Source organism: Panthera pardus, unplaced genomic scaffold (genome assembly GCF_024362965.1).
Source record: "Panthera pardus isolate Hobbes unplaced genomic scaffold, ASM2436296v1 HiC_scaffold_13, whole genome shotgun sequence".
Classification (NCBI taxonomy): domain Eukaryota; kingdom Metazoa; phylum Chordata; class Mammalia; order Carnivora; family Felidae; genus Panthera; species Panthera pardus.
The window spans coordinates 61,500,360-61,527,922 of record NW_026526688.1 but is presented as its reverse complement, the minus strand read 5'-3'; the positions used below and the strand labels follow the sequence as shown (position 1 = coordinate 61,527,922).

The following is a 27,563-nucleotide window of genomic DNA, read 5'->3' as shown; positions in this document are numbered from 1 at the left end:
TTTTTAAAAATGGCCTTTAACATTATGAATTCTAAAAGTGCATAGTTAAAATAGAAGAGTTTTAGGACTCACATTCCTTTGATATCTGTTTTAATAAATAGTATTTTATATTAGCTTCATCATTCTTTTATATAATGCCTTTTTACAGGGCCCAAAGCATTTCCTTTTTGATGCTTTTTCAACCTTTGGTGTAAATGGAGCAGAAATTAACATGGCTAGATTTGTCCTATAATAACTTCTTCAACCTTACTGCTTTGTTATGCCAAAACTTTTTTTTTTTTTAATATCAGCAGCATCCATTGATTGGTGCCTGAAACACTGATCTAGAAATAGTGTTAATTATCTGCAGCTGCACAGGCAGCAAAGGGAGCATAAAACACTAGGCTTCTTGCTCGCAGTGTACAAAAACAGGGAAACAAAGACTCTCAGCTGTAAGCGTCCCCAGAGCTGCTCCCCATGATAACAATATAAAGTGGGTCATTTTCCAAACCTGGCAAACTCATCATATATTTTATACTAAGCATCTAAATTTTAGAAAACATGTTGCAGCTTAAGTTTCTCTCCTTATTCATAACACTCTTTTGTTGTAATTGGTGATGATAATGGTAACAAAACCAACACAAGCACACAGGTAACAGTTGCTTGAGACAAATTCTTCATGAGACAAATATCCAAACATATGATTTTGAACATGACTTACTTGGAGAGTTTACAACCTTCTCCACACTGGCAATAGTGTTCACAGTTAGTGTAAAATACATCATGAACCTCCTGATCAGTCTATTTTTCTGATATCAAAGATACATATCGTGATTTAAAACACTAGCAATTATTTCAATTGTTTACAAACCTAAGGCAAAGGTCTACCAGTTTCCTAAAGCTAATTGTTAGAGGCTCATTTCTCCTTCATATTTTCATATCCTCCTCTCCCTTTTCTGCTGGCAAGTATTTGTTTATGCAATCAATAAATTTATTATTAAAGTAAAATTTGTATATAACATTATATAATTTTCAGATATACAAAATTATACATCGATACCTATATACACCACAAAGTAATCACCACTAAGTCTAGTTACCATTCATCACCACACAGTAAGTCCCCTTCACCCTATTAGGTAATCATCAATCTGCTCTCTGTATCTATGAGTTTGTTTTTGTATTGTTTTGTTCATTCATTTGTTTTGTTTTGTTAAGATTCTATATATGAGTGAAATCATACAGGATTTATTTTTCTCCATCTGATTTATTTCACTTAGAATAACACCCATGCTATGGTAGAATTATGCCAATATTTCATTCATCTAATGGCTGAATAGTGTTCCTGTGTGTGTGTGTGTGTGTGTGTGTGTGTGTGTGTGTGTGTGCGCGCATGTGCATGACATCCTTTTTATCCATTTACCCATCAATGGCACTTAGGATGTTTCTATATCTTGGCTATTGTAATAATGCTGCAATGAACATGGATATGCATCCATCTTTTCAAATTATTGTTTTCATACTCTTCAGATAAATACCCAGAGGTGGAATAGCTACATCATACAGTAGATCTACTCTTAATTATTTGAAAAATAATTGAAAAGTTTCCATACTGTGTTCACAAGGGCAACAACCATTGACATTGCCACTGTTTCCTTTTCTCCACATCCTCTCCAACACTGCTATTTCTTGTGTTTTTGATAACAGCCCTTCTAACAAGTGTGAGGTGATATCTCATTGTGATTTTGATTTGCATTTACCTAATAACTAGTTATGATGAAAATTTCTTCACATGTCTGTTGGTCATCTGTATGTCTTCTTTGGAAAAATTTCTATTCAGATCCTCTGCCCATTTTTAAATTAGGTCTTTTTTTATTGTTTATTTTTTTGAGTTTTTTATATATTTTAGATATTAATCCCTTATAGGATAAATGACTTGCAAATGTCTTATTTGATGATTTCCTTTGCTTTGCAGAAGTTTTTCATTTTAATGTCGCCCCATTTCTTTATTTTTGCTTTTGTTTCCCCTGTCTTTGGAGTCAGGTCCACAAACACACCACTAAGATCAATGTCCAGGAACTTCCCACCATGTTTTCTTGTGGGAATTTTATGATTTCACTTCTTCCATTCAAGTCATTAATCTATTTTGAGTTAATTTATGTATATGGTATAAGATAGTCATTTAGTTTCATTCTTTTGCATGTGGCTCTCCAGTTTTCCCAGTACCATTTATCAAAGACACTATCCATTCTCTGTTTTATGTTCTTGAGTCCTTTGTTGTAAATTAATTGTTCATACATGAGGGGGGTTATTTCTGGGCCCTCAATTATGTTCCATTGATCTGTGAGTCCATACTATACTGTTTTGATTACTATAGCTTTGTAGTATACTTGAAATCAGGGAGTATAATACGTCAGTCTTGTTCTTCTTTCTCAAGATTATTTTGACCATTTGGGGTCTTTTGTGTTACCATACAAATTTTAGAATTGTCATTTCTGTGAAAATGCCATTGGAATTTTCATAAGGATTCCACTAAACCTGAAGATTGTTTAGAATAATATGGGCTATTTAACAATATAAATATTCCACTTGATGAGCACAGAATATCTTTCCATTTTTTCTATCTTTGTCATGTTCTTTTATCAGTGTCTTACAATTGCCAGAACACAGGTCTTTCACCTCCTTGGTAAACTCATTCCTAGCCAACTGTAATCTTTTCAAATCAATTGTAAATGAGATTGTTTTCTTAATTTTCTTAATTTCTCTTTCTGATAGATTATTATTAGTGTATAGAAATGCAACAAATTTCTGTATATTGATTTTGTATCCTACAACTTTACTAAATTTATTAGCTATAATTTTTTTTGGTAAAAACTTCAGAGTATATATATATATATATATATATATATATATAGTCTGTATCATTTGCAGATAGTGACATTTTTACTTATTTCCTTCTAATTTGGATTGCTTTTACTTCTTTTTGTTGCCTTATTGCCATGGCTAGGACTTCCAATACTATGTCGAATGAAAGTGAGAATAAGAATCCTTGTCTTATTACTGATCTTAAGGAAAGACTTTCAGTTTTTTACCATTGAGTATGATGTGAGTTGTGGGTTTATCATAGATAGCCTTTATTTTGTTCAGGCATATTCCCTCTATATATCTGCTTTGTTGAGAGTTTTTATAATAAATGAATGTTGATTGTTAACAAATGTATGGTTTCGTTTGGTTTTGCATATACTGAGATAATCGTATGATTTTTGTTCTTTTTGTTAATGTGGTGTATTATGTTGATTAATCTGTGGATGTTGAAGCATCCTGGCAACATAGGAATAAATCCCACTTGATCATGGTGAAACATCCTTTTAATGTATCGTGTCATTTGTTTTGTTAATATTTGGTTGAGGATTTTTTCATCTATGCTCATGAAGAATATTGTGTGTGCATGTGTGTGTGCATGTGCGTGTGCGTGTGTGTGTGTGTGTGTGTGTGTGTGTGTGTTTCTCTGGTTTTTTCTTTGGTTTTGGCAGTAAGGTAATTTTAGACTCATAAAATTAGTTTGGGAGCATTCTTTCCTCTCCAATTGTTTGGAAGACTTTGAGAAGAACAGGTATTAACTTCTTGAATATTTGCTAGAATTCACTAGTGAAATCATCTGGCTCTGTACTTTTGTCTGGTTGGTTTCTGATTTTTGGTTTCTGATTCAATCTCCTTACTAGAAATTAGTCTATTCATATTTTCTATTTCTTCATAATTCAGTCTTAGAGTATTGTGTATTTCTAGAAATTTATCTATTTTGTCTAGGTTGTCCAATTTGTTGGTATAAAATTATTTGTAGTATTTTTATGAACCTTTGTATTCCGATGGTATCAGTTTTAACTTCTCTTTTATTTCTGATTTTATTTATTTGAGGCCCCCAGAGAGAGTCCCAGCAACTTCTTGTCTATCCAGCAGATACTTTAAGATCAGTAATTGGGTTTTCTTCACATATGTTCTAGGTTATTTTCAAACTGTTGTTTTTGTGCTGGATCCCAGGACAACAGATTCTGTGTTCTCCATTCCCTATAGTTCTATGGTTTTCCTGGATTAATTCCCACTGGTTTTCAAGGCAAGGCATTTGAGTCGTCATCTGTCCTGTGAAGGATCTAAGCATTGGGGTGCCCGATGTAGAGCACAGACCCTTCACTTCTCAGAGAAAAGTCCCATATTTTTGAGATCCATCCTGATTACGGATTGCTGTTCCTGTTGTGTTTTTTTTTCCCCAACATGCCCTTTTCTCCTTTGTTGTACAGGCTCTGTTCATTCAGTTTTTAGGTCTTTTTCAGAGGAAATTATTCCATATGTAGTTATAAATTTGTTGTGTCCATGAGAAGAGGTAAATTCAGGATTTTCCTACACTGTCTCTTGAACACATCTTTCTCAATAAATTTATTTAAAGATATTTGTTGATTGGCTCCTATGTCCTTCCCAGACTATCTCCAACAAATACTCACAAGGCGCACAGAAAAAAACTTCAGACTTAGATTATCTAGGTTGACCAGTTCAATTGATCAAACTACCCAATTTTCCTCTCTAACATTCAAAAAGAAAAGCTCTTTTCATACATTATTCAAAGAACGATATACTAACCAGTATGTCAAGTCACATATAAAATTGTAAGTAAGACATAGACCTCACCTTCATGAGCTTCCTGTCACTTGCAGGAGATTCATGTTACACAATTTATTACAAATGTAATGAGTATTTAAAAATGAGAAGCGCAGGGTTCTAAGGTAATGGAAAAATGGATGTTTTATCTAGTTTGAGGAGGGCGGGAGAATTAGGAAAACCTCTTTAAACAATGACATTCGCCCTACAGAAGCAAACAAGAAATTTCATCTTCTCTTTTATGAGATCAAGAAAAAAGAAAGTTGTTCTTATAAATAAAAACAATAGTAATTTCTAATCTAAACTATGTAAATGGTCAAAATTGATTACTTAAGCCTGTTTTCCTTGTTTCCCATACCCCATCCCCAAAGTGCACACACCCCAGATTTAAGACTTGCTTTATTTACATTAGCCACCTTTATTGATCAAACTTCTTGGCAAAACTCTCCTTCCCTAAGTGTTGTATAAACATTCACTATGTACCTACATCCTCAAAGCAAATAAAGCATATCAAATATTAATCTTAAAATCAATTCTTTGGAACTAGCTATTTATTTATTGAATATAGTGTGTACTGAGTGCAAATTTTATAATAGTTTATCAGAAATAGAACAGGACTAAACAGTATTTACATAAAACACTTTGAAGTCCACTTACTTAAAGCACAGTAGACTCCCCCACTGCCCCAGCTTATCACTATACCAAAGGCAGAGTTGGCAATGGTTCTCCTTTTAAAACATTGCACCTGTTTATATTAAGAAATACTCTAGCTTTTGTTCTGAGTCTTTATCACATTAAGGAAGTTTCTTTTTGTCTGTAGTTATATCTTTGTTGAATAAGAGAAGCAGTGAGACAGAATAGTTGTAAAAAACATGGACTTTGGTGTCAGTAAACATAGACTGGAATCAATGCTCTGAAAATTCGCAGCTTTGTGATATTGAATCAGTTACTTTAACCTCTCCTGGCTTCAGTGTTCAGCGATTGTGGAAAGGAGAGAGTCTCTCTGCCCTGGGCATGAGATGAATTGTGAGTGAGGACTTCAGTTGCTCTTTGACTTGGTCCAGGGAGCCCGGGGGTGGGGGGGGGGGGGAGGGGAGGGGGGGCAGGAAATGGCCAATGAGGTGTTAACTTTAACTGTGTGTTAAATGAAAACCTTTCCCAGGGTCTCTGACACTTGTGATAAAACAGTTTTTGCTTTTATGAAATAAATTGACTAAGTCTCTGAAACTTAAGTGAGGGATTACACATGAATGTATTTCAACACCAGCCTCCTATTGATTTCTCAAGTAAAAATCAACTCTCTCCTAACTCTCCATACATACATTTGCATACTAATATTTAAATTTTTGTGATTAATTAATGTGAGTCCAAGCAATTCAGAAACTTTGGAATTCTAGGGAAATAAATAGAAAAATAAAATTCTGGCCCAATGTTTTGGTATTTCTTTATAAAGGTAACATAGAGGACATGCTTGAGTGTGGAACATATTGCTGTTAACTCTGCTTTGCCATGCTGTGCCCTCCCACAGCATATTGACTTTATAGCAACATTATTTCTTAGAAGCCTTTTATACTTTGCATTCCCAGACTTGCTGTCTTTCTTCCTCTTACTTACTTCTGCAAGTATATTATTGGTATGCCATGATTCTTTGTCCCAAGTGAACTTATTCCTAAACTCTTTATCTTGGCTCCATTAGCCAACCTGTCTTGGCATTTGAAATCTCACACAATAGATGTGCCATTATGGAATAAATTCCTCCTCTACTCCATTCAGCAGGTTATAAAAGGCTTTATGCATATGTGCTTTCAAACTAATACGAAAAGTCAACAAAACTTAAAGTTTGTCATTTTCTAGAAATTCTACTTACATTCTTATTCTCTAAAGTCTTTATTCTCTGTTGGTATGTTTGAATAAAGACTTTAGAGTAAGGACACTAAAATAAAAATGCAATTAATCTCTGAACATACCCAGACAGTGAAATTCCCTTGCTCATTTGACGTAAAAGCAGTACAGTCCCAATGTCACAAAAGAGAGTGTTCCCATAAAGAGAATTCTTTTAAAAGTAATAAAGGGGATAGATACACCTGCTTACTTCAGTCAGTTACCTGTGATTTCACTTTTGGTTGTGCCATGTTTCAATACTTAAGACAGCATGAAACTACACAGGCTGTTTCTAAATTACTGATCCTTCTCAAAATAGAGCTTATCTGACAGAAGCAGTGATATCATTGTAACACATTTAAAACTCTTTCTTCTCTTGGAATTTTGTGCCAGCTTCCAGACTACAAGGACTCTACCAGTATGAGTGCTTCCTTAAAGGTAGGTGTCCTGAAGGGTTCTAGGTCCATATCTCTATACTGTGACTTTTTCTTTTTTAATGAACATCAATCATTTGTTTCATTTTTTCTTTGTCTTGTTTATTATTATTATTATTATTATTATTATTATTTGCCCTTTAACTTTGTTTCCAATTCTTCTTTGAGGAAAATAGGCATAAGCGTAAATATTTAGAGGGTACCAAAATGGTACTTACTCCTTAAAGTTGAAAAAGTGTGAGTATGCAGATATAGTACTTCAATCTTCACAAACTCCTCTTTATTTAATAATATATGCCTAAATTCTATAATCCATAGTAATTCTGATTGATTAGTGTTTAACCCAAGTGAATCATAATGATATTAACCAACCTTCTGAAATTGTTTCAATAAAACTCTGGATATAAGCTTAGCAGACATTGCCAAATATTTACATTCTGCAGTTATTCATAGTAAGGAATACTGTTCAATCAGTGAAATTTAATTTAATAATGTTTACCTGTGTGTAAGCCTCCGGTGACTAATGCAGACTGCAGTCTGAGAATCTTGAGCAATGCATACTTTATGCCGACTACATTTCATCTTTGAGCATGGATCTTTGGCTGGATCTAAAGCTAAAAAAAGTTCAGAAAATATTAAGATACGTTTCAATAAAATGGAGGTATCTCATCTCATCAAACGATTTGATCAAGAAATTTACATAGCAGTTCATCTCTAAATTTTCTTCACATTCCTCCTCTTCTAAGAGATACTTCTATTTTTACCCATATAACTCAGAGTTAATAGATGGCTGCAATTTAATCTTATTCTACTTGGAAGCTAAAATGCATGCAACCTTATGACCAAACAATGTATAATCAAAATAGAAACTTTAAGACCAAAATTTCCTATAGTCGTTACTGTCTTCTAAGCAATAAGGTGCAGAATAAAGTTGGGGCATTTTACTGTAATATCTTGTGTCAGTTGAGGATTATAATTTATACTTTTGCTTTCCCTAGATAGATGCAGGTAGGTGGACCTAAGGGAGTAAGCCCAAAAGATTCTAGTGGGCGTTAATGAGTCCTCTGATATGCAAGAAGAGTCTATAGCTGTACTAGGGGGCTGGTTGAGTGTATCCTGGTAATAATACTGAGATATTGCATTTTCATTTTTAAATTGCTTGTGCCTGATGTCTGAACCCCCATTTCTCTAGACAAAACCCCTATCTTGATGGATGCCAACACAAAGAGTGTGTGATTTGTCGGTGATATTTTAAACAAGAGTCTTACTGAGATTTAATTTGCATACAATTCATTCCATTAATGTTTAAATTCAGTGGCTTTCAGTATATTCACAACTGTGCAACTATTATCATAATCAATTTTAGAGTATTTTTTAAATGGTAATTTATTTATTTTGAGAGAGAAAGTGTGTGCCAGAGCATGACCAGGGGAGGGACAGAGAAAGAGGGAAAGAGAGAATTCTAAGCAGACTGCACTGTCAGCCCAGAGGCCAACTGGGGCCTCTATCCCGCGAACCTTGAGATCATGACCCGAGCCGAATCAAGAGTCAAATGCTCAACCGACTGAGTCACCCAGGCACCCCAAGTTTAGAACACTTTTATCTTCTCAAAGAAAGGATACCCTTTAGTCATCACGCTCCAAGCCCCAACTCCCCCAGCTCCCTCACATCCATGAATAGTAGCACCCACTAATCTAATTTCTACAGATATGCCTATTCTTTCTTTATGTAAATAGAATTACATATATGTGGTCTTCTGTGACTGGCTTCCTTTGTTTGGAACTATGTTTTCAAGGTCCAACGATATGGTACCATGTATCACTATTTTATTCCTTTAAATTGCTGAATACCACTTCTCTATATAGAGATGCCACATTTTATTTATCCATTCAAGAGTTGAGGGGAATTTTGGTTGTTTCTACCTTTTGTTTATTATGAATAATGCTGCTATTGGTAATTATTATTGGTGATGTCCGATGATATTTTGTTGTGATTTTCATGGGTGGAAAGCCAGTGAGGGAGTTGGCACAAATAAGAAAAAGGTGCTGAATGTTCGCTTTGGGTACATGTCACAACTGAGAGAAGTAACCCATGCAAGATGAAAGCTGAAAATAAAATTCTAATGCATATAGAAAAGTGGAACCTAAGTGACCTGAAAATTTTTATTTGGAATATACAAAAGTTTTTGGTAAAGCCCTGAGCTCTTTACTGAACATGAAATGTGGATTTGAGCCAATCTTTTCAAATCTTTTTTTTTTAAATTTTTTTTTTAACATTTTATTTATTTTTGAGACAGAGAGAGACAGAGCATAACGGGGAGGGGCAGAGAGAGAGGGAGACACAGAATCGGAAGCAGGCTCCAGGCTCTGAGCCGTCAGCCCAGAGCCCGATGCGGGGCTCGAACTCACGGACCGCGAGATCGTGACCTGAGCCGAAGTTGGACGCTTAACCGACTGAGCCACCCAGGTGCCCCTTCAAATCTTAAACCTAGAGTACACTAGAGCTAACATCTGGTGTATATATCAAATTTAGCTTTATGAATGTGTTAAATCAATAACCTAATGAAAGTGAATATGTTTTGATAACCAATAAATAAACCTAATTTCAATAAAATGCAGTTATAAATTATATAGAGAGATGCTTTTAGTCAGTCAGAGAAAGGGAAATATCATATGATTTCTCTCATATGTGGAATTTAAGAAACAAAAAAAGATGAACGTAGGGGAAGGGAAGGAAAAATAAGAAAAACAGAGAGGGAAGCAGACCATAAGAGACCTTTAAATACAGAGAACAAACCGAGGATGCTGGAGGGGTATTGGTGTGGGGATGGGCTAAATGGGTGACGGGCATTAAGGAGGACACTTGTTGGGATGAGCATCGGGTGTTATACATGAGTAGTGAATCACTGCATTCTACTCCAAAAAGCAATATTATACTGTATGTTAACTAAATTGAATTTAAATAAATTAATTAAAAATAAAAACATATTTTCTTTGTTTAAAAATATATATTTCAACTAAACTCTTGAGATTTCAAATACTCAACTCAAATTAAACATGCTAACACATATAGTTGATAAGATATTTACTAAGAGACATCTTACACCATAATAAAGTGGTCAGTACAATGACTGCATCTATTTGGAACACAAATGTTTAAATTTCCTCCATACTAAAAAAAAAAAAAAAAAAGTTTTTGACAGGCAATGATTAGATCAATTATAGCTTCTCTTAATTTATGAATAATTTCAAAATTTAAGATAAACAATATTAGCTATTTTATTTTCTTTTTTCAAATGTTTTTTATTCATTTTTAAGAGACAGAGAGCACGCACGAGCATGAGCAGGGGAGGGACAGAGAGCAAAAGAGACTCAGAATCTTTTTTTTTCAAATTTTTTTAATGTTTATTTCTTTTTGAGAGAGAGACAGAAAAGAAAGAGAGGAAGACAGAGCACGAGCAGGGGAGAAGCAGAGAGAGAGGGAGACACTGAACCTGAAGCAGGCTCCAGGCTCTGAGTTGTCAAGCACAGAGCCCGACGCAGGGCTTGAACTCACAAACTGTGAGATCATGACCTGAGCTGAAGTCGATCGCCTAACTGACTGTGCCACCCAGGCGCCCCAGAGGGAGACACAGAATCTTAAACAGGCTCCAGGTTCTGAGCTGTCAGCACAGAGCCCGATGTGGGGCTCAAACCCACAGACCATGAGATCATGACCTGAGCCAACATCAGATGCTCAACTGACTGAGTCACCCAGGCGCCCCTATTTTATTTTCTATGAAATGTTTAATATACTTTGTTCACCATGCAAATGAAAATTGCTAGAACATTCTAATTATACTGTAGCTGTTTAAACCATCACAAATTAGAAAACCGTCTTATTGAACTACTGTACCTTAAAACTGCATGATTTCTTGTTAGACAACATAAAGGAAAAACATACAATAACTTAGAAGGTATTAAAATGTATTGTTATTTCTAATCGTTAGTCTATTTTGAGTTTTAGTTGTTAATATCACTTTTAAATGTTGATTAAAATTAAATAATTCTGCCTAAAACAAAAAACAAAACAAACAATGTCTTTGTACCTACCACTGTATCTTATATTCACATGTCATACACTCATTGTGAATATATTTAACCTATGACATATTGTTCTGAAAGGGGAGTGCTTTTGTTTTGAAATACAACACTATGGTACATATGAAACTATCATGACTAATCTAACCTAGTTACACACCAAATGCAGACCATTGATAGTTATTTTTAGTTATTCTTTCTAGTTTTCTTTACCTGATACAGCATGCATTAGATAATTTTCTAAAATTCCATTACACCTCTTACATTACATCTACCTAATTAAAGACGTCAGAACTCAAAAATTTGTGTATAATAAGAAGGAAATTACTGGAACAAATATAGCACATGAAAATAAATTTAATGAAAATTTTACATAAAATTCTGCATAAAGGATCAAATAAAAGAGTAGCAGTATTGGGGTGCCTCATGGGCTCAATAGGTTGAGCGCCCGGCTTTGGCTCAGGACGTGATCTCACAGTTCGTGGGTTCAGGCCCTGAGTCAGGCTCTGTGCTGCCAGCTCTGAGCTTGGAGTCTGCTTCAGATTTTGTGTCTCTTCCACTCGCACTTTGTCTCTCTGTCTCACTCTCAAAAACAAATAAAAATTAAAAAAAAATTTTAGTAGTGTCAGGAGATTCTTTTGTCAGGTGAACAAAAGAATCAAATACATAGAATCTGCACTAAGGAAAAGATCTCTGTGCATGTGATTTTAACCGTGTGTATTTTTGAGTAGAACTTACATTGTTGGCAGCTTAAAAATTATAAAATATCACACACTGTAAATACAGATGCTTGAGATTTTATTCTTGAAATCACAACAATAACATAGCCATCTTCCCCTAGACTGAAGCCCATGGATTAGACTTAATCCTGTATTTTAAAATAGCCTGGCATAAATTCATCACCTCCCTCTGTTGCTATCCTCTTCTTTCCATCTCATACCAATTAGCGTTTCCTGTTCTATTCCACATTACTGTATTTAACTTTTTCTCAGGCATCCAGTAAAATAACCCAAGCATCCAGTAAAAAAGATTTCAGTCAGTGCACTTGAATTCATTTGGGTATATTCTTTTTGTCTTAATCTTTCATAATCTTTCTTATGGATGTGAACTAACCTGGGGATCTAACGAATACTGTTTTTGTATTGTTTTGTTTCCAAACAAAGCAGTCTGCATACTAAACAACGGCCTGATACTTTCATCTATGATGTAGTTGCATTTCATTTGTGATATAGGATTTCCCTCACTCTTCCTCCAGAATATTCGGTTTTTAGTCCAGATTCCCCCACTAATTTCTAGACCAGAGTAAGCTAGGGCATATCCAGCCTGATCCAGCTGCTTATGTGGGAGGAAGTGCCTGCACCAGCAAGGATTGGTGTGAGCAGAAAACAAATGTAAGTGTAGACAGGTATGTCAATGAAGAAAGATCTAATTCTTGAAAAGAAGTCCCTATGTAAGGGGAACTGAAAAGTAAGGACACACAATGCAGATGGCAGGTCAAGAAAACAAACGGGGACAGTGACTGAAAGGTGCTGAATTCTCAATTCAGCAGAGAAATCATTAGTATTCATATTCTGTGCAAGTGGTATTGAAAGGAAAGGCAAAAAGTGGTGTCATTAAGGTGGAAAAATAGGTTTTATTGTTACTGTCAAGAACTGAAATAAACTTTAACAGAGAAGATCGGAGCTCTTAACCTGTACAAACTGACTTCTAGAATTTAGCAGTGTTTATCCACAAAAAGCCTGGATTTTTAAATTAAGTCCTAATTATTCTAGGCTAAAGCCCTCTTAAATAATTCTGCACTTTATTTTTAGTGGGGTTAATGATGAACCAGTCACCTTAGCTAAGTCAATTTCAGAAAAAATATTTCTTAGAAACTTGACAAATACAGTAAAAACTTAACTTTCCCAATACTGATTCAGATTTTTCAAACTACTAACTTCTATATAGTCTGATAGGTTCATCTAAAAATTAAAGATTTCTGGACTAGATGATCTCCAAATTCACATTCTTTTTTCAAAGAGTGTTAGTACATTTCAGCATGCACTTTTGGCACCATAAATCCTATGTAGAATGGATCCTCCCCTCAACACATTCAGCATTCTTATTAGAAAGGAGATATATAGGAAAAGCAATTAGAATGCATCAAGTGGAAATTATACACATATATGTGTGTATGTATATATAGTTAGCTATGGGAAAATGTACACACATACCGGTGAAGGAATGGGGGATAATTAGAATGAATGAAAACTTAGGTAGGTTTTGAAATACGTACAATGAACAAAATGAAAGAAAACCCCAGTATATGAAGCCAGTATAAATGCATAAAAGTATAAAAGGATGTCCTATTCCTGGAATGACAGTTCAGGAGGGATGAAATACAAAATGTACATACTGCCTCCAAATATTCTGGAAAACCAAAACAAAACAAAACAACACTAGAGAGGCGGATGAAAGCTTCTTACCTTTTGGAGTTCTACCTTATAGGTAATGCCATGTCACTGAATGATTTTAATTTGGAGAGTGACATACTTAGGTTTGTATGGTAAAGAGATCACTCACAAAAATTTGGTTACGCTTTGAATAACTTTTGGTCAAGACAAGAAAACTAACAAATATCCAGGAGACAAAGGATAAGAATCCACTGTAAAGGAAAATGGGCATGGGGACAATGCTGACTACAGAGCAAAAATAGAAGATGGTTTTGGGAGGGTCAAGCATGGTCTGTTGGAATAGGTATGCTGAGGCAATGGGATATGAATCAGCTGAATAAATGTCTAGCACCTGACCTCCACCATTTGTGGCCTTTTTCTGTAATGAATACTGCTGCAACTGATTTTCTTTTGATTAGTATTTGCCCAGCTAACTTTTGTCGGAACTCCTTTATTTTTAATTCTTAATTTTTATATTTTAACAATGCTCTCAAGAACTCTTGGGCAGATTTATAAGCACAGTCTAAGGGGACCTATCTCTTCTTTTGTTTCAACTGTGACTTTTTTTTTTATTTAAAAAAACCTTTTCATGTTTATTTATTTTTGAGACAGAGACAGAGCATGAATGGGGGAGGGTCAGAGAGAGAGGGAGACACAGAATCTGAAACAGGCTCCAGGCTCCGAGCTGTCAGCACAGAGCCCAACGTTCTGAACTCACGGACTGTGAGATCGGGGCTTGAACTCACGGACTGTGAGATCATGACCTGAGCCGAAGTTGGATGCTCAACTGACTGAGCCACCCAGGCGCCCCTCAACTGTGACTTTTTTTAAATGTAATTGCACTCTTCTTTATTGCTTTCTTTTGTGTTTTCTATTCTGCAACATTTTGTTTCTTTTTTTTCCTTATCTTTCTTTCTTCTTTCCTTCCTCATAGTGTATTAATTATATTTTATTTAGTACCTTTCTCCTTCTGCTAGTTTGGAAGTTATACAATCTCTTTTAGTGATTTCCTTTGGATTTACATACACATCGAGCATCACTGGATGAGAATAACCATACAATAAGTAGATTACCCTTCTTCTGAAGAGTTCCTTGTTAACACCAAATCTTTGACCTTCGACTTCCACACCAATTTCCATGAGTTCCTTTGCACTTTACCATAGAACCACTGCAAAATAGTATTTTTTAAATATTTTTTTAATTTTTTTTAATTTATTTATTTATTTTGAGAGAGAGAGAGCATAATTGGTGGAAGGGCAGAGGGGGAGGAGAAAGAGAATCCCAAGCAGGCTCTGCACTGTCAGAGTAGAGCCTGATGTGGGGCTCGATCTCATGAATGGTGAGATCATGACCTGAGCCAAAATCAAGAGTTGAACACTAGACCAACTGAACAACCAGGCACCCCGAAAGAGTCCGTATTTCTATTATTATTTTTACTGACATAGCTAATTTAAACTTATCAAGTCTACCAATTTATTTGCCCATAATTGTTTCTTGCAGTTCACACTGTCTTTTGGGTCCTCTCATATAATTTTATTTGTTGAAGCATATCCTTTTATGGTTTTTTCAACATGTGCAATTTGTGCCATACCTTTTATATATTTCTCTGAATGTATCTTTATTTTCCAATCAATTTTAAAGGATAATTTATCTGTGTCTGGCATTCTTATTTGATAATTACTTTTTTCTAGCCACAATAAAAATATGATTTCATGTTATTTTGCCATCAGTTGCCACCAATTAATAAGTCTGTTTTTAGCCTGTGGTTCTCTGTAAGCAGTCAGCTTTACCCCTCAGATATTACAATATTTTCTTATCATCAAAACTTTGTGCTGTGAAGTGCTTATCTCCATCTAGTATAGCAAACACATCAGCAAATATATCCTTCTCTTTGAATTTCTTTTTTTTTTTTTTCAACTTTTTTTTTTTTTATTTATTTTTGGGACAGAGAGAGACAGAGCATGAACGGGGGAGGGGCAGAGAGAGAGGGAGACACAGAATCGGAAACAGGCTCCAGGCTCCGAGCCATCGGCCCAGAGCCTGACGCGGGGCTCGAACTCACGGACCGCGAGATCGTGACCTGGCTGAAGTCGGACGCTTAACCGACTGCGCCACCCAGGCGCCCCTCTTTGAATTTCAACTGCTAACAGAAGTACATTTAGGTAATGAAAGAACTCTTCAGCCACTAGGAAAAAAATCAAGAAAACAAAAACTTAAGTTAAACATTCATCATGATTTAAGAGCAGGTGAATTGTGCCATCGAGAGCTGGATTTAAATTTTGGAAAACTGTTGGAAAAATTGCAACATCGCTATATAGTGAAAGGCATAAAATTAAAGTAAGATGCATACCCATCAGCGTTCACTTGGTGAAATGTCTCTTTAAGCTTAATTGTGTGTTTTCACATAAAATGAAGTGACCGGTAACTCAAACATGTTTTAAAAACCTTCACGGTTCAACAATGAAGCACTGAATATATTTTTGTTGTTGTTTTAACAACAGTTGGTTTCACTAAAACTCTATGTTGTAAAACTATAAGAAGAAGTGGTTTTCTAGGGAATTTTTTTCAACTTGCCAGATGTTATAATGAAACGCAGTGCAAGTGAGCAGCATGGAAAATAGAGCTAATGCCTGATAGTTAATTAGACTTTTGACAGCCAATTTTGTGGTGCTAAATGTGATTAAATGTGGCTGCAAGTCTTTGGAGTGACTTTTCTTAGTTTTAAGCCTTAATATTACTTTAGTTATGTAACATCCTTCCACTGTAACTCTGGTCTCCCCATTTCAAACATTAAATGTGGAGAGATCCACACACAATCAGCAGATTTGAATGCAACTGCTGCATTAATTTCTTTTGTAGTAAATATGTATCAAAATATCACAATATTTATTCCAATAATATCCCATCTTATACAACTGTATGAAATACAACTGACTACTACATTGATAACTCAAAGATAATAAAAACTCTAGATGCTATTATAAGGCAGAATTTTGTGCAACATCCAGTCTAGTATTAGTTAAAGTACTAATGACAATTTAAAAATGTCATGGTCTTTTATTCTTTGTCGTTCTTTTACTTTGTCAAGATATCATATCTTCCACACTCCTTAAAGTGATAAATGTTAATAGTGTTCCTTTTATAGAAGAGATGAATTTCAGAATACTTGACTATATGTAAAAACCTATTATTTTTACAGGTTTTCATTCTCAAATATTATTTGGTACATAAAAATGATGATAATGAATCCTCATCATAAAGCTTTATACTTAGGACTTTCATTCTAATATTTGAGGTAAATACATCTATGATTCAGTTAATACTTACTAAGAGGGTGCCTAAAATAAAATCATAAAAAAAGTCTCTACTAATAGGGCAATAATGTCTTAGCTTACTGAAATAATGTTTACCTGTAGTTCCTTGATGATTCTATATCTTAGTGTTTTCATCTAGAAATGAAAGAGATTGGTCTAATTCTAAAATGCAAAATAATATATTCTATAATTGCATACCTTAACTTACCTGGGAGCTTTTATATAAAAAAGAAGAAATATTTTTAAATATTAACACTGAGTTGAGGGCACTTGGGTGGCTCAGTTGGTTAAACATCAGACTCTTGATTTCAGCTCAGGTCATGATCTCATGGTTTGTGAGATAGAGCCTCACATCAGTGTGGATGTGGGATTCTCTCTCTCCCCCTCTTTCTCATGCTCATTTTCTCTCTCTCTCTCTCTGTCTGTCTCTCTCTGTCTCTCTTTCAAAATAAATATATAAACTTTAAAAAATATATTACCACTGTGTTGAAAAACTGTTTATGCAACTCTGCATAAATACTTCCAGACATATAGAAAACAGCATATTTGGCATTATCATTTGTACTTTTGTTGCTAGTTATTAAGGTCTTATAAAATCTCTTAGAATTTGCCATACAGCTCTTCTAACCATCCTACAGGAGGATATCTGGCCCACTTTAAGTGACACTCTGCTTTTCTCAGTCCTCAATTAGGACACAGAATTATCTCAGTCCAATAAAAGCCACTGACTCTAAACTCACCATTTTCCTAAATGAAGTTTACTCTTCTATTTTTCCTATTTAAAAGTAAAAATACATTCTACATGAACTCTTTTTTTAATGTTTATTTTTGAGAGAGAGAGCACGTGCACACACATGCCTGCACATGAGTGGGGGGGGGGCAGAGAGAGGGAGACACAGAATCCATGAACTCTTTTTAAAGAACAATGAGGCCAGGGGCTCCTGGGTGGCTCAGTCAGTTAAGCATCTGACTTCAGTTCAGGTCCTGATCTCACTGCTCCTGAGTTCAAGCCCCACATCAGGCTCTGTGCTGACAGCTTAGAGCCTAGAGCCAGTTTCAGATTATGTCTCCGTCCCTCTACCCTTCCCCTGCCCTGCTTGTGAGCTCTCTCTCACTTTCTCTCTCTCTCATATATAAATTAATACATACATACCCACCTACATACATACATACATAGAACTAAAACAAGACTTCTAAGCACAGATAGGTTTCCTCTGAAAGTTGTGTCAAACATTGCTACTATTAGATAGTTTACACACTTACATGCACAGAGAGGTGTATATGTATAAACAAGGAATGATTTTATGACCATCTAACCTTGGGTATGAATTGGGTGTGAATCAGGAGATATTCTCCTGATATCATCTATTCAATCTGCTATAAAATTAAAAGCACAGTAAGTGAGCACACCTCACTACTAGAAGAAATGTTAAATTTAAAATGTGAACACAGAAGTGTTGGCCAGAATTAGATCAACCAACCCTAACACACAGCTGGTGGGCAGTATACAATGCTACAGGTTACTGTTAGTAGTCCAGGTACAATTAGGAGACAAAAGACTTAGTACCTCAAATAGGGAAAGTTTAAAATAAGAAATTGCTGAAGCTCCTGTGTGGCTTAGTTGGTTGAGCATCCAACTTTTGATTTTGTCTCTGGTCATCATCTCATGGTTGTGGGATTGAGCCCACATCAGCTCTGTGCTGAGCGTGGAGCCTACTTAAGATTCTCTCTCTCTCTCTCTCTCTCTCTCTCTCTCTCTCTCTCTCTCTCCCCTGCGCCCACCCCCCTCCTCTTTCTCTCTCTCTCTCTAAAATAAAAATAAGAATAAATAAAATAAGGAATTATTAATTATAATAAAAGAATAACTGTCAAAAAAAGGAGTAAAAAAGTCTCTCAAGAATTATTACTCTAGTAATAATATGAAGTATCAATGGAAGAGCCAAACTAGAAAGGTGTGCCTCCTCCCCAGGTTTGGGATTCAATTCTCATTGGAGAAGGTTGAAGTACACTGGATGGCTCAGAAGTCTATTTAGTTAGCAGGGCCAGAGCTGGTTGGTCCATAGTCACTGGCAAAGTGGGCAATACCATACCTCTTCCCCCCACCCATCTGGTACAGGGGCACAGAGGCTGAAAGGAAGGGAATCACAGCTGGGAATGAGCAGGAAACACTCAACCAGTATGCAAGTGGGCTGAAGCCAGCAGGAGTGCATGGAGGGAGTTGAGGCATTGGGAGCCCATTTCCAAGTGCAAGACCTGGAGTACACAGTTCCCACCAAAACAAGGTATGCAAACCTGCTGTGGGACTATACGTACTCTACATGCAGGTGTGGTAGAGCACCCCTGCATGTCTCTCCTTCACGCACCACTGCAGTAGAAGGACAAAAAGAAGTATTCCAGAGCCAGAAAGAGAAGTCCTTCACTCTGCAATGCCCTTGCAGTTCCCTACATTGACGACGCTTAATTTCTGTTTGTTACAAGACATGCTTACAGGATCCTGTTCTATCATTGCAGAACAGGCAACGAAAAGGGAATTGAGAGATGAGAGTCAGTAAATTGATACCTCTCACAATCCCTTTGGAAAATATTTCGGCAGTTTGTTATATAATTAAACAATACTACATCTTTGAATTTATCCAAGAAAATATTTGAATGTTCACAAAAAGACTACAAAATAGTCATGGAATGTTTATTTATAAGAACTAACCCAAATATGCATCAACAGATGACTGTTGTCATACAAAGGCAATGCTACAGCAATAAAACAAACAAAACAAAACAAACCCCTGAAAAATGCAATACTGTTAGATAAATCTCAAAACCACTATAGGAAAAAAGTGGCATAAAGGAAAGTTTACATGCAATATACTTCCATTTGTATCAAGTTATATACAGAACAAGCTAAAGTAAATTAAAGTGAAAGAAATCAGAACAGTGATTGCCTGGATTGGGGGTAGGCAACCAGGGGGATTGGGCAGAGGATGCAATACGAGGAATGTCTGGAGTGATGGAAATGTTCTTTATCTTAAAGGAGGTAGTGTTAATTCAATTATCTGCATTCACCAAAATGCATCAAACTGTACATTTTCAACTATTGCATCTTACTGCACGTAAACTATGCATTAATTAAAAAAAAATCCTGGTTTTTTTTCTCCTGAGGCATCTTTTGAAGTCTCCATCCTCCATGAGAATATTTAAGGTCTTTCTCAATCAATCATCTCAGGGCAGCAGAGCATACAATCAAAAATCAAAGGTGCAAATTTCACCTCTGAAAAATCAATTCTGCATCAAGGGGTATGTTCTTTTGTAATAAGTGCTGCACAATGCAGATAGGTTAAATTAATGAAAAGCAAGTCATAATAGGAAAGAGAATGCAGAACAGGATCTCATTTACTCAAATCTGCATTCAAATCCTACTGGCAAGGTCTACATAAGACTTTAGATGTAACTGCCAGAATTTAACTGTCCTAAAAACAGAAAGAGCTTTTAAGAATGCCCAAGTTTTAAAAAGACTAATATTTTGTAAAACCAACGATAATACTGGCTGAAGCAACAAGTTGATAGAATTTCTAACTAAGAACACTTCCAAATATACATAGTAATCTTCAGAACATTTTATGAATTAAATCTTTGGAAACCTTTTTTCAAATATTCCTTCTTTCAGCAGATCGGTCCTGCTTGCACAGAGCTGTAGTTACAACAATGGCAGACATTCTTAGTAAGGCAATGGTGGTAATTATCCTGGCAGGTAAGTAAACCTTATGGGTCTTCCGTAGCCTTCAGTTTGTCATGTCTAATTAATATCATGGCTCACAAAAAAACCAAATAATCCTTTGCAAAGTACTGATCTGACTACTGTTAAATGAAGCTTTCACTGCCTGCCACCTACTTAGGTGGGATTAGATTAAAGCCTCTGGTTTGCTCAAATGACTAAATCAAATGAGGGTGTATTTTCTGATAGGGCCCTTTCAGTCAGCTTGTTTCATGAAACAGTTTAATCTGTACTTTACTCTGGTGCAAACGGAAACCTCTAATTGCTATTTACTAAAGGACTGCATCCCTAGCATTGATGTATCAAATTAATGGTTTACCACATCTGGAAATTTAATATCACAAAACTGTCAAATTTATAAACCTAAATACACTGGACATTTTTGTTGCCTAAAGTATTTGTCTAAATACCCAAAATATTCAAAAATACTTTTAGTCATATTCTTGGGGTTGTAAATTGACAATGCAATAGGATCCCACAGGGCCTGCCTCAAATCATTAGAGCAGAATCCAATTCTAGTGACTGACATAACAAAGCCCTATAGAATTACAAGATGTGGCTCCTTATCAAACATGATGGGACCAGTGGATGCAAATGGCTATGATGTTAACTTTATAACTATTTTTAGGTTAAATAGTAAAAGTATATTTTTTCTTACTAAGCTATTACAAAGAACATGATTATAAAAATACCATGTGCAACAGTGATAACAAAACTGAAACATGGTAAATTCTAAAGGACTCCATGATTGATCAGTGGGGAAACAAGGTCAAAGTAAAAAGGAACCAGTGTTGTTGTATGTTATTATTCAACTTTGAAATGTGCATGATGAGTAATATAATTTGAAAAGCGTCAATATTGCCTTTTTGGATTCAAAACCTTCACTCTATTGTATATTATTAACCCTATGAAGAAACTGATATATGTCACTGTGAGATGTAAGAAGAAGAACCTAGAAAATACTCGGTCTGAACTTGCAAATTTAAGTATTTTGTGAGCAAATGGCTTGGGAAAAGTAGTTTCCAGATTCTAATTATACCATTGCTGTCCCTACTTAAGTATATTAACTAACAATGAGTCTGAAAGACTAGGATGATAAGATTATTGTGTGGTATGGAATGGATCTCTTTTAGACTAACCAAGTACTAGAGAAAAGTTCTAAAACAAGGGAGGAATGAAAGGAGGGCTTTCTCATTTGTTCTGGACTAAATGTGTATGTCCCCCTAAAATTCATTTGTTGAAATGCTCACCTGCAAAATGATGGCACAGTAGTCCCCCCTTAGGCACGGTTACCCTTTCTGCATTTTCAGTTACTACTTGTGGTCAACCACCGTCTGGAAGCAGTGATCCTACTCCACACATCCGAAGGTGGATAGTGGCCTAAAGCTACATTCCAATGTCAGGCCAATCACCACACTTCATCTTACCATTTTATCATCTCACATCATCACAAGGTGAGGAAAGTAGAATAAGATGTGGAGAAAGGGAAAGGACCATGTCCACATAACTTTCACTACAGTGTATAGTTAGTTATTCTGTTTTATTAGTAGTTATTGTTGCTCGTCTCTTTGTGTGCCTAATTTATAAATCAAACCTTATCATAGGTACGTAGGTATAGGAAACAAAAAACAGTATGTAAAAGTTTCAGTACTATCCATGGTTTCAGGCATTCACTGTGGATCTCGGAACATATCCCCCAAGAAGAAAGGACCACTGTATTAAGTGGTGAGGTCTTAGGAAGTAATTAGATCATGATGGTGGAATACTCATAAGTGGGATTAGTGCCTCATAAAAGAGACCTTAGGAGCTCTGTGTTTCCTTCTCACATAAGAATGCAATGAGGGTAAAATGAGAAGATGATAGTTTGCAACCTGGAAGAAGGTCTCCCCAGAAGCCCACCATGCTGGCACCTGATCTTAAACTTCTGGCCTCCAAAGCGTCTATTGTTTATAAGCTGCCCAGCCTATGGTACTTTGTTATAGCAGCCCACAACAATTAAGAGACCATTATTCTTTCTGGGATTGAATGAGAGGAAAAAGGAAGAGAACAAATGACAGATAGCAAAAAAAAAAAAAAAAAAAAAAATTAAATCTCAATCTCTATTTCCCTTTTCTTAGGCTTCCTTCAAGACAACTTTTGGACAATGTTCAGATGAGTGAGAGTAAAACAGAGGGGATCATTTGATATTCCATCTTTCGAACATGAACACCACCCCAAAGACTGCCCTTGAACATTCTGGGGCACTGGCACATCTTAGTAACTCTGTTGGGAGAATCACTCAATCAAAGGGTCAAAGTGGACTTTTAAGGCTACCTTCAGTCCTTATGCAGCATGATCACCAACTTGAGGGCTGCTAGGGCTTGCCATGGTGATCCTGGCACAAAAGTTATAGAGTGGGGCCAGTGAGATGGATGTAGGCTAAGAGAGATAGGAGTCTACACCCAACAGGACTAAGATGAGGTCAAATCTATCTTTCACTGTGCCCTTCTCAACGTATGACCAAGTACACATTATCTTGGAAAGAAAAAAAGGGAAGTGAGGAGGCAGCTGAGAAACTTAATAACCAAATTATTATACCAACTTAAAAATAACTGACTTAATAACCAAAAGGAATTAAATTGAATTATTTTAACCAATTATTATCTAATTATTGAATTAGGTTGTACTTTGTCATTTTTTTCTAATTAAGGGACATATTAAGGTACTTTTCTCATTTGGAATATGGCAGATATAGACTAAAGAGATTATATATATTTTTTATTCATTTGAGTTTCAGCTTTTCATGTTGATATATAGTTATATATTGAACAACCTGGATTAAAGGGTACAAGAAGTAACCAGATTCTTTATCTAATTCTCAGAAAGTGTTATATTAGCTCCTTGCACCTAATAATTTACTCTTTTCAAATAAGAACTCAGGCAGTATTTTAATAACTTTTTATATAGTGGAATGTCCAGCACACTTTAATCATCATACAATTTAGAATGTCTCCATAGCTGAATCATTCTCCAGCCATGATTATACTTCAGTTTTGGAATTTAGATGGCATGAGTTATATATATATATATATATATATATATATATATATATATATCCCTCAAAACTCTACTAATACATGAATTCAGTAAAGTTGCAGGATGCAAAATCAATATGCAGAAATCTGCTGCATTTCTATACACTAATAACAAACTTGAAAAAAAAAGAAATTAAGAAAACAACATCATTTATAATCACATCAAAAAAGAATAAAACTCTTAGAAATGTATTTAACCAAGGAGGTAAAAGACGTACATTCAAAAAAATAAGACACTGATGAAAAAAATTGAATACACAAATACATGGAAGATATTCCATGCTCATGGACCAGAAGAGAAAAATTAATATTGTTAAAATTTCCATACTAATATTCAAGTCAATCTGTATATTCTATGTACTCCCTGTCAAAATTCCAATGGCATTTCACATAAATAAAACAAACAATCCTAAAATTTGCATGGAACCAGAAAAAAATCCCAAATAGTCAAAGCAATATTAAGAAAGAACAAAGCCAGAGGTATCATGCTCCCTGATTTCAAACTATACTACAAATCCATTGATCAAAATAATATGGTTTTAGCATAGAAACATACACATAAGGGTGCCTGGCTGGCTCAGTCTGTGCAGCACGTGTCTCTTGATCTTGAGATTCTAAGTTTGAGTCCCACTTTGGGTGTAAAAATGACTTAAAAAATACAATCTTGGGGCGCCTGGGTGGTTCAGTCAGTTAAGCATCCGACTTCGGCTCAGGTCACGATCTCACGGTCTGTGAGTTTGAACCCCACATCCAGCTCTGTGATGACAGTTCAGAGTCTCTCTCTGCCCTTCCCCCACTTGTGCTCTGTCTCTCTCTCTGTCTCTCAAAAATAAGTAAATGTAAAAAAAAATTAAATTAAAATAAATCTTAAAACAAACAAGCCAAAAACAAACAAACAAACAAACAAACAAACAAACAAAACAGACACATAGATCATCAATGGAACAGAATATAAAGCTCAGGAAAAAATGCACATATATACGGTGAATTAACTTATAACAAAAAAAGCCAAGAATATCTGATGGGGAAAGGACAGTATCTCCAATAAATGGTTTGGAGAAAGCTGGAGAGCCACATGCAAAAGAATGAAACTGGACTACTATCTTATCATATGAAAATTAATTCAAAATAGATTAAAAACTTGAATATAAGACCTGCAACCATAAAACTCCTAGAAGAAAATATTGGCAGTAACCTCCTTGATATTGGTCCTGGTGATGATTTTTTTGGATCCGATGCCAAAAGCAAAAATTAAGAAGTGGTACTACATCAAACTAAAAAGTTTCTACATAACAAAATAAACCACCAACAAAATGAAACAGCAATCTGCTGAATGTGAAACAATATTTGCAAATTATATATCTGATAAGGGGTTAATATCCAAAATATATAAAGAATTCATAAGAGTCAATAACAAAACCAAACAATCCAATCTAAAAATGAACAGAGACTATGAATAGACATTTTTCCAAAGAAGATATACTGATGGCCAACAGGTACAAGAAAAGATGCTCAACATCAGTCTCTACTCATTAGGGAAATCAAATCAAAATCACAATGAGATATCATACCACGTCTTTTAGAATGGCCATTATCAAAAAGATAAGAAAAAGTGTTGGCAAGGAAAATAGTGTGGAAGTTCCTTAAAAAATTAAAAATAGAACTACCAAACATTCTAACAATTCTATTCCTGGATATTAAAAGAAAACAAAGGTACTAACTCAAAAAGATATATGCACCCCCATGTTCATTCCAGACTTATTCACAATAGTCAAGATACAGAAACAACCTTAAGTCTCCACTGTTGGATGAATGGATAAAGAAAATGTGAGATTAGATAGATAAATAGATGGATAGATAGATAGATAGATACATAGATACATAGATACATAGATACATAGATGATAGCTATAAATATAAGTATAGATAGATATGCAATGAAATACTCTTCATAAAAAAGAATGAAATATTACCATTTGCAACAACGTGGATGAAACTTGAGGGCATTATGCTAAATAAAATAAAATCAGATAGATAAAGACAAATATGGTATGATCTCATTCATATGTGGAATTTTAAAAACCAACAAACCAACCAACCAACAAACAAAAGCTTAGAGATACAGAGAACAGATTGGTGGTTCCAGAAGCTGGGATGAGGGTGGAGTACAGGGAAATGGGTAAACGGGGTCAAGGTACAAAATTCCAGTAATAAAATAAATAAGTCATAGAGATGTAATGTACAGCATGGTGACTAGAGTTAACAATATAGTATTGCAAATTTTAAAGTTGCTAAGAAAGTAAATCTTGAAAGTTTCATCCCAAGAAAAAAATATGTAACTATACATGCCGACGGATGTTAACTAGACTTCTTGTGACTTTAAAATATATACAAATATTGAATCATGTACACCTAAAGCTAATGTAATGGTGTATGTCAGTTGTATCTCAATAAAAAGAGTATATTGTAGGTAACTGTTATGTCTGAAGAGGGTACGCTTAAGTCTCATTTACATTTATACTCAAATTGTAACTACATACTACACAACCATGTACAGATACTACACATACTGCACAACTACATACAGACTTGGCTAGTTATTATTGAGCGTCCCTGAATTTAAATCTCAGTAACAAATCCACTTAAATTCTTCTGACCAGGCGTCCTCTTCAAACTGTCAGGTTTCTGATGCCCCCGCCCACAATGCCCTGTGTTAGAGTGCACTGAATGCCAAAGGGAAGTCTCTCAGTCCCACTAAGACTACCATGAGTATGAACGCCAACGTGTCAGTAGGTTTTGTACCAATGCAGGACAATAGATCACTTCCCAATTTTGTCACCTGAGTTCCAAAGTATCATTCCGATGCAAAGGATTCTCCAGAGAAACATAACCAATAGGAGATATGTATACATATATAAAGAGATTTATTATAAGGATGTTGTTCAGGCAACTATGAAAGTTAAAAAAAACAAAACTCAGGCAGTGTTTTCAGTTGTTTTTTGTTTGTTTGTTTTTTATAATGGAATGTCTAATAGTTTAACTACAATTAGAATGTCACCATATCCCATTCATTCTCCAGCTGGGGTCCTACTTAGATTTTGAAATTCTGGAGTGGGGTAAGGATAGTTCTTGTTTCCTCCAACCCACCTGCAGACTCACTAATATGTGTTTCTGACAGCTGTAGCCATTGGTCCAAAATAAAACAACAGTGGGAAAGGACAAGTCCTCCTGACACGTGTGGGAAATGTTCAATTGCTGATTCTTCCCCTCACGGTTGCTGTTGTGGTTTTCATGGAGATTCTCCCGTAGGTCACCTCTGGCAGCAGATGCCTCGATGGGGCCCTTTCTTTCCTTTGTCTAGTCACTTTTGACTCCCTCATCTACCCCTGAGAGTCCAGAAACCTATCACCTGGCTTTCAGTTTCAATCCCACCTCTCTTCCAGCAGCCGGCCTAGTTCTTTTGAAACACCTTTCTGTTGGCCCCTGTCGGCAAAGTGCCCCACAAATGTAAGCATGAACCCTGACCGAAGAGCTGTCCTTTCTCAGCGGAGCCGCCTCAGTTTGACCCTATGATGAACAGGAACAGCAGCTTCCAGTGATTTCGCGGTTAAAATATTCAGGTCCGAATTAATACCGGTCCTTCAGGATAAATGAGACTCAAGGCTTTCCAGGTTGTCATCAGAAAGCCACTTCACAACTGACAAGAATCAGCTCTCATTCCCTCCACCAGGGGGCAGTGGAGGAGGATGTACCACAGCCTGCTAACAATTCTAGACGGGGATACAACTCTTGTCTCTGATCACCTTCCATTTCCATTAAGAATTTAGGACTGCGGTTGACAAAATCAGTTTCATAATCTCTTTGCACCTCCCAAATAAACAGTCTCACACTTGGATTAGACTTTAAAATTTCTGAGTCTTTATTACCCATTCTATTTTGTTTGGCCTTTGA

The 27,563-nt window shown here is 35.6% G+C and overlaps 1 protein-coding gene across 3 annotated transcripts in view; it reads right to left on the bottom strand.

The window, feature by feature from the left end:
• The window catches only part of SPOCK3 (SPARC (osteonectin), cwcv and kazal like domains proteoglycan 3), a 478,289-nt gene that overhangs the window by 253,152 nt on the left and 197,574 nt on the right, over positions 1 to 27,563 (bottom strand). For all 3 annotated transcript variants that reach the window (XM_053901147.1, XM_019441052.2, XM_053901146.1), the window contains exon 4: positions 7,444 to 7,558. In XM_053901147.1, the coding sequence (XP_053757122.1) occupies positions 7,444 to 7,558 (115 nt within the window). The remainder of the gene's footprint in view (positions 1 to 7,443; positions 7,559 to 27,563) is intronic.